Raw genomic sequence first — 9,924 nt, 5'->3', positions numbered from 1 at the left:
TTGGGTGTGGATGTGACAGATTCCCCCCAGGGGGGGGGGGGGGGGGGGGGGGCACCTTTTGGGAACCACACCGTTCGAGCCACTTTGAAGAGCGGTTCTGAAATCAGTGAATACAGATATAGCTAGGTATTTTATAGCATGGGATGTGGGACTCCCAGTTGCTACACGTCTGTTGGGCCTTTTCAGGCATGACTATATTTGTATTCACAGATATACTTGTGTGCATTGTGGCACCCAATAGACATTACCCAAGGCTGCGACCAATGGTTTAAGTTGAATCATTCACTAAAAAGTAATATTTTTAGTGATTCTCTAGTCATTTAAAAATAGAGCTATTAAAAAAGAACATCCACATGACTAATATATTATGAAACTAGAGATGCCTTATTGCTAACATTCTAGGTAGTGGGACCAAATTAAGGATATCTTCAAATGACAATGAATAAAAATGGAAAGTAAAGTGTTGGTCATGTTTCTATAGCTGAAAAAGACCCAGACATTTGCCATACACAGAGAGAAAAAAAAACAAAAAAATATTGCTCATATCTTTGTTTACATCCCTTGTAGGGAGCATTTTCCCTTTGGCAAGTTAATCCATGACATCACATCACCTTTTTCTGGTGCACCTTTTTCACTTAGCCGTGATATATTGGCCATATACTGTACCACACCCCTTCTTGCATTATTTCTTACACATAACACGGCTATTAGAAAATCAGCATTCCAGATCCGATCCTTCTGGTTTATAATAACAAAAAGAAAGACATAGTAGGACCCTCTTTACATAAACCCTCATTACTTGCCAGCGACCAGCGTTTATCACGAGGGACTGGCGTAATGTTGGTTAAGCTGAAGGCGTTAAAAGGCACGTCAATGCAGCCGCAAGAGCCGCTTGCAATGTCGCAGTCTTACCAGCAGGTCGTTTCAGACTCAGCCATTCTCCCGGATTCGGTTTGTTCGTTTATTCCCAGCAAGGTTCCTACAATTTTCATGAACGCTGCGCAAGCCACGTGACTTTCTGGTCAAAACATTGGTTACACGTTTCATATCCGTGTAGTCAGAGAAGATGGCGGAAGTTGACGAGTCAAGTAAACCTATGGTAAGAAATGAAGTACATCATTTAACTGTTCTTGTTCAACATTGTATATATTATTTATTATCTTGCATACCATACGTGAATGTTCTAGTCAGTGTTTCTGCTGTTGATATGCTATTCAGTTGAGGGAGCAAGGCAATGTTGCAGTAAGCTACCGGTATGAAGTTATAGCTAGCAAGCTAACGTTACCGCTCTGTGTAGGTGTAAACCAGGTCTTTGGGGACCCATTGAGTGTTACTGTAGTGCTAGCACAACTAGCTAGCACTTAACGTAAATTGAAACGATTGCATTAACGCTATTGTGTTCGGAAGATCCGTTGAGGGAGAAAGGTTAGTTGGCTAGTGTCTTTAATTGTCTGTCTAATCTACTGTAGATAGCAAAAATTAGAAAAAAAGAGTGTTACACAGCTACTGTAGCTGGCTAGGCTCCATCATGCAATGACAACTGCACCCTGACCAAATGTACAATGCTAAGAATCGGTTGTAATATAATGATCAGATTCATGTCTGACTGTGTTTCTTATATCCAGTTTGCAGGCCTGTCAGATGTGTCAATTTCAACAGACATCCCTGTTGAGGGAGAGATCAATGTCCCTGTTGGGACCTCCAGTCAGGATGATGAATACTCCACACTGGATGAACCTGTCAAAGACACCATAGTAAGACTTCTTATTCTACACAATTGCATTTAGCTTTTAAACATACCTTTTCTCTGTTACAAGTGTTAAGTGGTTAGTGCTTTTTAGGTGTGGTTGAATTCTGTTTGACAATTAAAAAAAAATACACACATTAAATTCAATATAAAATTGTGACATTAACATTTGTGGCACTGTTTGTGCCCATTACTCCAGTGTTCATCAAACATAATTTTGTTAATCAACCACATAATATTATGTTTGTGCTCCCATTATCTATGCAGCCTAGCTATAGAAGATGGCTAGCTAGTAGCGATAGGCTGGTTAGTTACTAACTACCTAATGCAACAGCAGTGTTTAGTACACTTGTTTAGTACATTTGTGGCCAAACGGTCTGACACTATTTAGTTATTTGGTTATTCAAAGTAGATAAGGCATACTTTTAAGTGGGACTATAAATCCTGCCTTACTCTTATATTATGTATAGTCTATGCTACTGTGGTTGTGCAATTGAAATATTGCTCTGTGTCCTGGTGTGCAATGGATACTGGTTATTATAGTTGATAACTTTTTATAGACTGATATTTTATGAGTCAAAATACCCATAACTCCTTGTGGCACAACTTCAAAAGTCTCTTCATATCTTCCATAGGTCCACTTCAAATATGATGTGTGTTTTGTGTAGGCTTACACCACCTTGCCTTTTTGATGTCTGTTTAAATATTTATAGGACAAGGTGGCTTTTATCAATAACTTTGCCTAGATTTAGAAAAAAAAATTGTGGAATGCCAACTAGCTGCTGATCTGGCTCTCTTACAGAACCACTGTTTCCATTTTGACGTCAATTGCAGGGCATGATAGCGGGAACATTCTCAGAACAGGAAAGTTAGCGGGAAAGTTTCCTTCCAAGCAAAGTCTGATCAACTTTTAATGTAGCAAGAATATAGTATATGTCACATGTAAAGAAATAATAGGATTGTTTAGCTTTTATTCTTTAAATAAGCCTTGGTAGTACATGGTATTTTAAACCTCTTTTCCCTTTTCATTTACAGTTGCGAGATCTGACGGCAGTGGGTAAAAAGTTTGTTCATGTGATGTATCCTAAGAAGAGTTCAGCATTACTGAGAGACTGTAAGTACTATACATCACTTATACACAGTTTACTCCAAGTAAATCTATGAAAAGTACAGGGAAATGCATACAGTTGTGCTAATAAGTTTGCATACCCTGGCCGAAATTGTGATATTTTGGCCTTAATTTTGAAAATATGACTGATCATGCAACACATTTTTTAATTTTATTTAAGGATAGTGATCATATGAAACCATTTATTATCACATAGTTGTTTGTCTCCTTTTTAAATCATAATGATAATAGAAATCCCCCAAATGGCCCTGATCAAAAGTTTACATAACCTTGAATGTTTGGCCTTGGAACAGACACAAGGTGACACACACATGTGAAAATGGCAAATGAAGGTGCATTTCCCACACCTGTAGCTTTTTAAATTGCATTTAGTGTCTGTGTATAAATAGTCAATGAGTTTGTTAGCTCTCACATGGATGCACTGAGCAGACTAGACACTGTGCCATGGGGAGCAGAAAATAACTGTCAAAAGACCTGTGTAACAAGGTAATGGAACTTTATAAAGATGGAAAAGAATATAAAAAGATATCCAAGGGGGCAATACAGAGTATTAAGAACTAAGGATATGCAGACTTTTGAAAAGGGGTCAGTTCATTTTTTTCTTTGTTGCCATATTTTGTTTTATGATTGTGCCATTCTCCAAGGATATGCAAACGTTTGAGCACAGCTGTATGTGCTAGTAGCTATAAATAAATTGGATTCTGTGTCATAACTGCACAATGCTTAAATGTGTATGGCTGGAAAATGTACCTCACTCAGAGATGAAACATGCTGTCAGATAATTCCAACTTGTATATAGGGAAGATTGAACAACAGCACATTTTTCCAGTAAGCTGGCCTTTTTACAGCCATTTTGGAATGCACAACAAAGGATAATTTGTCAAATTCTAAACGGGTTCACATTCTTAATTGAACCAGTTTAGCTTTTTGTGAGTTTGTCAATGATGTCATTAAGTTGGCCAGACATACTGGATTAGGGACTAAGGGAGTGGCTATAGGTGACGTCGGCCCCTTGCCCAACATCATTTATGAATTTTAGAGGCCCCTCCCTGTCTTTACCATTTCTGGAAATTCTACACATTTCTCCAAGAAGCAGATACTTAAAAAACAGAAAAGGAATGTGATAAAAATGGTTACCACCATCTCTGGATTCGGACCCGGGTCTTCCATGTGAGTGGCTGTGTCTTGAATTAAGCGCTACACCACGGTGCTAAACGTCTGTACAGTGTCGGTATAGCATCTCGACATTAGATCTTTTTGTCATGCGTTAACATCATGCCAAGTTTAAATATTTAGTTTCTTATTAAGTTTACCTCCACTACAAAAAGCAGCTATGTAGTGTATGGCTTTTCCCAATGGCCTTTTTAAAAGCTTATTAGTCAGTAATAGGCTTATTAGTATCAAACTTAGTACTTGAACTGAACAGCTATTTCATGGCGCAAATGTGTTGGTTTTTCTTTCATTCGTGAATGACACTGATACAATAACCATCACTATAGGTCACGATAACTTACTTTTTCATCAAGTGAAAAGACAAGACTTTCATGGAAACCCCTACTATTTTACTGCCCAAGGGGTTTTGATCTAGCCTATATTACCACAAAAATCATGCTTGAATGCGTAGTTTGAAAATCCATTGGAAATAGTCATAGTATAAACTGTTTTATTTTAGGCCTACTATAACGTAGCTACTGAAGGTTATAGCCAGCGAGTTTTATCTATACAAATCCTAATGCATAATTTGCTTTGACTGTAATAAGATTTGAACACGGGACCTATTTAGTCTCTGGTCCATGTCTCTAACCACTACGCTATTTAAAAAGAGTGAGTCGGTCAGTCAGTCATCTAGTTAGTTAGTTAGTTCTTACCATAGCCCATTAGCAAAATTATATGTCACACACTGTTTGGGATATTTTACAGATAATGTTTTTAATTTATAGAGCTTGTACTGTAATATTAACTCTTAATATTAATTGTCATGCCTATAATACTTTTTTTGTACCCTACAGTATACCGTAATTGCAGTGGTCGGCCCATTTAATAGCTAGTATGAGAATGTTGTTCAAAAAACATTATGACAAAAGAAAAATAAAACATTTGGAAAGAAAAACCTACATGATCGTTGTTGGCTGTATTAATAATTTGTTGTTCCAAACTACATTTACTGTCATCGTGTGGACTTTTTATTTTATTTTTCATAAATGTTGCGGGCAACGATTAAAAACGACGACAAGCAATTCTGGAACCAAAATGTCTGTCTCCCTCATTCGGTTAAGAGAAATCTGATGTGTTCAGGGAATCCTCAATTGTCTAGCCATCTTTCTGGATTAACCCTCTGGTGAGATGGCGTTTTGATTAATTATACAGTTTGTATTTAATTTTTTTTTGCCTAAACATGGTTTATTATTATTTAATGATTTTGTTCTTCCAACATAAGTATTAAATGTGTAGCTTTAACTAACTTGAATTTATTTATCAAATTTTGCGTAGTAAAATCTATCTGTTCTAATTGTCTGATGTTCTGTTGTGTTTACTTTTATTTCCTAGGGGACTTATGGGGCCCGTTATTGCTCTGTGTGACACTTGCTCTGTGAGTACACTATTTGATGTTTCAAGTTCTTTGTGAATGAAAAATGACTGGTGAAGGATGTATTAATTATTTCTGTTTGTTTTTAGGATGCTTCAGGGGGGTTCAGTTGACAGTAAGGAAGATGAGGGGCCCCAGTTTGCAGAGGTGTTTGTGATTATCTGGTTTGGATCTGTCATCATAACCCTGAACTCAAAGCTACTGGGAGGCACAATGTACGTGTCCTTTGGGCAATCAGTTCCAAATGTCTTGCTTTTAATCAGTATGACGACAGAATCACAAGTCTCACTAAAACTTTATTATTGGAATTAGAAAAGGTACATGCCATGGACAAAATTGTTAGCACTCAAAACCATACATTTTGCACATCCTTTGCATATACATTAACAAAGATCCTTAAACAGTTCTTGTAACCATCAGTAAGCTTCCTGTACTTCCTCTACTGGCAACTTGGCTTACGCGGCAGCAGCAATCCGCTCCAGTCCGGCAACCTTTAGGGGTGCCCTTGCTACATGCTAATTTTGGCTCTTGCTGAAGTTCAGTTGTGGTTTGTTGTGTCTGACTTTCAGCATTGTTTATTGTGTTTCTGAAATCCACAACATTTTTTGGTTTTCAACATTTTGACAGTGGCACAGGCAGCAAAATATGTTGTTGAGCTGTAGGCACCTGCACTGTAATTGAAGATCACCTGTTGCGTAACTTTAATGGGCCAATTCACGCCATTCAAGTTGGTTTTTAGCAATTTTGTGATGCAAATCTAATCTCCTGTGAAAGTTTTTTTTCTGCACTTTAAACTTATGAAATCAAGTAGAAGGTTGTGAATATTTAAAAAAAAATTCAATAAGATAAACTTTAGTTACTTCAAATATTATACAGATATTACTGTATTATATTGAAATGAAATGGTCTGCCTAAAAGCTGTTTTCCTTTCTCTAGATCTTTTTTCCAGAGCCTATGTGTGTTAGGCTACTGCATCATGCCCCTGACCGTGGCAATGATTGTCTGTAGGCTGGTGTTGCTGGGTGGATCTGGAAAAGTCAGCTTCATCATCCGACTTCTTGTTGTCACAGCGTCATTCAGCTGGTCAACGTTTGGTAAGCAGTTCCACATCTCTGTTCTGTAATTGTTTAGATGACTTTGGGAATTTAATAAAAATGTAAACAAAATGTGGCAATGTCTGTCTGAGACAGGTCTTGTAGTTGGAGTGAGACCCACATCTACTTATGAAATGTATAATAAATGGGATAGCGAGCCTAGCTGCGATTAACACAGATAGCAAAGTCTTGCTGCTAATCTAGCAATAACCCTAACTAGTTGTAGGCAACCCTCCACTCAGATATACTTTTACAAAAAAAAATCAGAAATACAGTTGTCTATAAAAGTTTGCATACCCTTGGAAAATTGTTAATCTACGTACTATTTGTAAAGAAAACAACATGAGTTAGCAGGCAAAATGCATGTCTTTTATTTCTTATGGGATTCACATTAAATTGTAGGTCATAACAAAATGGTACAATCATAAAACAAAACATGCCAACAAAGGAAAAAATTAACTGACCCCTCTCCAAACATAGCGCTTATGACTATAACCATAAAGCTCTATTTCGGTCTCGTCACTCCAAATTACAGTGTGCCAGAAGCTGTGAGGCGTGTCAAGGTGTTGTCGGGCATATTTTAACCAGGGTTTTTTGTGGCATTGGCACAGTAAAAGCTTCTTTCTGGCAACTCGACCATGCAGCTCATTTTCGGCTTATTGTGTACTTTGAAACAACCACTCCGACTTTTTCCAGAGCAGCCTGTATTTCTCCTGAGGTTACCTGTGAGTTTTTCTTTGTATCCTGAACATTTCTTCTGGCAGTTTTGGCTGAAATCTGTAATGGTCTACAGTCCCTGACCTTGGCTAGGTATCCAGATCCCTGAATTGTCCACTTCTTAATAAGTGATTGAACAGTACTGACTGGCATTTGCAAGACTTTGGATATCTTTTTATATCTTTTTCCATCTTTATAAAGTTCCATTACCTTGTTACGCAGTTCTTTTGACAGTTATTTTCTGTTCCCCATGGCACAGTTTCTAGTGTGCTCAGTGCATCCACATTAGAGCTAACAAAATCTTTGACTATTTATACACAGACACTAATTGTAATTTAAAAAGCTTGAGGTGTGGGAAATTCATCTTTAATTGCCATTTTCATCTGTGTGTGTCACCTTGTGTGTCTGTAACAAGGCCAAACCTTCAATGGTATGTAAGCTTTTGATCAGGGCCATTTGGGGGATTTCTGTTATCATTATGATTTAAAAAGGAGCCAAACAACTAAGTGATAATAAATGGCTTCATGTGATCTGTGATGTCACAGTTTTTGTCAGGGTATGCCAACTTATGAGCACAACTGTATTTCTTAACACACATAAGACAAAAGATGGGCCTCTGAAATGTCTCAGCAGTAGAAGACAATAGACTAAAGGTTTTCAGCTGTTCCCTGTTTCAGAGGATGTAGTGTTTGTCTCCATACAGTACCTGGAGGATTGACAATGTGTCTTAAGAAAACAGAAGTTCATGTTCAGCCCTGCAATGACAGACAAATATTTGCTCCTCAATGTTTGGAAATAAGCTGGGACGTAAATCAGTATTGACTGTCCCAAAATCATGGCAGAGAGGGAGTTCCCTACTGTCCCATGTAGTATGGCGGAAATCAAGGGTTATTGCAGCAAACCTAACAAGGGACAGAGCAAGTCAATTTGGAGACATGAAAGATGTTCAGTTGAAAACAAATGCGTTTTTAAGTGTGTTCCGCCTGAGTCTGACAAACCAATTGGCTTAATGGGTTGTTTTTATAAGCCAAATCGATCAAAATGCGTGTAAGTATGGTGTAATTAATTATTATTATTATTTTTTTTTCAGTATAAAACAAGTCAATGATAACTCATGCTGTACTTAACATTCTGTGTATGTTTTTCCAGCCTCTACAGCATTCTTAGCAGATAGCCAGCCTACCAATCGCAAGGCTTTGGTGGTGTATCCCGTCTTCCTTTTTTACTTTGTTATTGGATGGATGATTCTAACGTTCTCACAGTCCACATAACTCTGGAATTAACTCTAAACTGAACTTAACACAATTATTTGCAATCGAAGGATATTAATCCACATCTTGTCGTTTGTGAAAACTGGCAATTGTGGAGTTTTGGGAGTATTGTAAATGTAAAAAGTGAATGTTTCTTTGGTGGAAAATGGGAAATGTTGATATTGAACATAGTGCACAGTGCTTTGTTTCTTATTTTGTCTCCATTATTACTAGACTTTGCTATGAAATGCAGGGAAGTACAATGCACACACCAGAGTCAAAATCAATCCCTGTAATTGTGTCAGGAAAGCATATCTGCTTGATTTAACAAGCCTTCTATGTTTCACATCACTTCTCTAATTAGTTTCCTGACTTGTACAATATCTCACTACAATAATATACATACATGTTCAATATACATATGTGATGGTGATAATTCGTAATATGTACATTAGCAGTAATAAAGGAAACCTTGAACTTTATTATTTTTGAGACTATCTCTTGCCATTTAACTATTCCAATGACTAATGTGATGCCCATCTGTATGTATAGGCAACTGCAGCTTGCTGGATATTGGCTATCATTTTATTTTCAACATGGCTTGAAATAAGTTATTTGCTTTATTCTGGATTATTTTTCAAGTTGTTTGATCATGTTAATAAATTAGGATTTGATTATCCAGTATGTAGGTGGTTGTAGTTTACATATTTTATTTTATGTATTTCTTTCTGGGTCAATATACAGCTCTGGAAGAAATTCAGAGACCGCTGCACATTTTTCATTTTTTTCTCCAAAAAAGTCAAGAAGGAATGTTTTGAGTGAGGAACAGAAAGGTTATAACTTTTTTGGTAAGGAAAGAAAAAGGTGCAGTGGTCTCTTAATTCTTTCCGGAGCTGTATTTATAATATCCTGTCCTTTGTTAGTAATAGAATGTGATTCTATTAAAACAAAAATTCTGAAATAAACTATTCTTGAAAACCTGACATATTCTGATTGTGTTTTAGTTATGCAATATGCTACAAGATCAGTGTTGTTCAGATTCCATTCAAGGTATCTGTGAAGCAAAGTATACCAGTTTAATATTATTTTCATCAAATGTATTTGTAATTTCTTTGGGTCTTTTTGAAAGAAAGGTTTTCACTAGATCATATATTTTTCTTTTTTCACAACCCCTAAAATATGTTAAAATGGTGGTGGATGCCCTTATATATTGTCTGTAAGAGGAAGTTCCTATTTTACACAAAGACTTTTTGCAAGTCAACCATGCAATGGTTGCATTAAGAAAATGTGCAGAGTTCTGTTTAAGCATGTATGTGTGTGACAAGGATCTGTCCCGGAGATCAATGAAAACATGCCCGTGAACTGGCCTACAAGCTGCCTGAGCAACATCATAGCATAAT

The 9,924-nt window shown here is 37.0% G+C and overlaps 1 protein-coding gene across 1 annotated transcript; it reads left to right on the top strand.

Annotated features, from left to right (window-relative positions):
- The first annotated feature begins 984 nt into the window (after positions 1-984).
- yipf6 (Yip1 domain family, member 6) lies at positions 985-9,201 on the top strand. Its single transcript, XM_010895400.3, has 7 exons — positions 985-1,099; positions 1,626-1,754; positions 2,783-2,861; positions 5,424-5,466; positions 5,553-5,678; positions 6,400-6,557; positions 8,424-9,201. The coding sequence occupies exons 1-7, from the start codon at positions 1,067-1,069 to the stop codon at positions 8,543-8,545; spliced, it is 690 nt and encodes a 229-aa protein (XP_010893702.1). The 5' UTR covers positions 985-1,066; the 3' UTR covers positions 8,546-9,201.
- The last annotated feature ends 723 nt before the right edge of the window (positions 9,202-9,924 follow it).

This window comes from Esox lucius, chromosome 7 (assembly GCF_011004845.1).
Source record: "Esox lucius isolate fEsoLuc1 chromosome 7, fEsoLuc1.pri, whole genome shotgun sequence".
NCBI lineage: Eukaryota > Metazoa > Chordata > Actinopteri > Esociformes > Esocidae > Esox > Esox lucius.
Note: the sequence above shows the minus strand (reverse complement) of the source record. Positions and strands in the feature narration are given on the sequence as shown.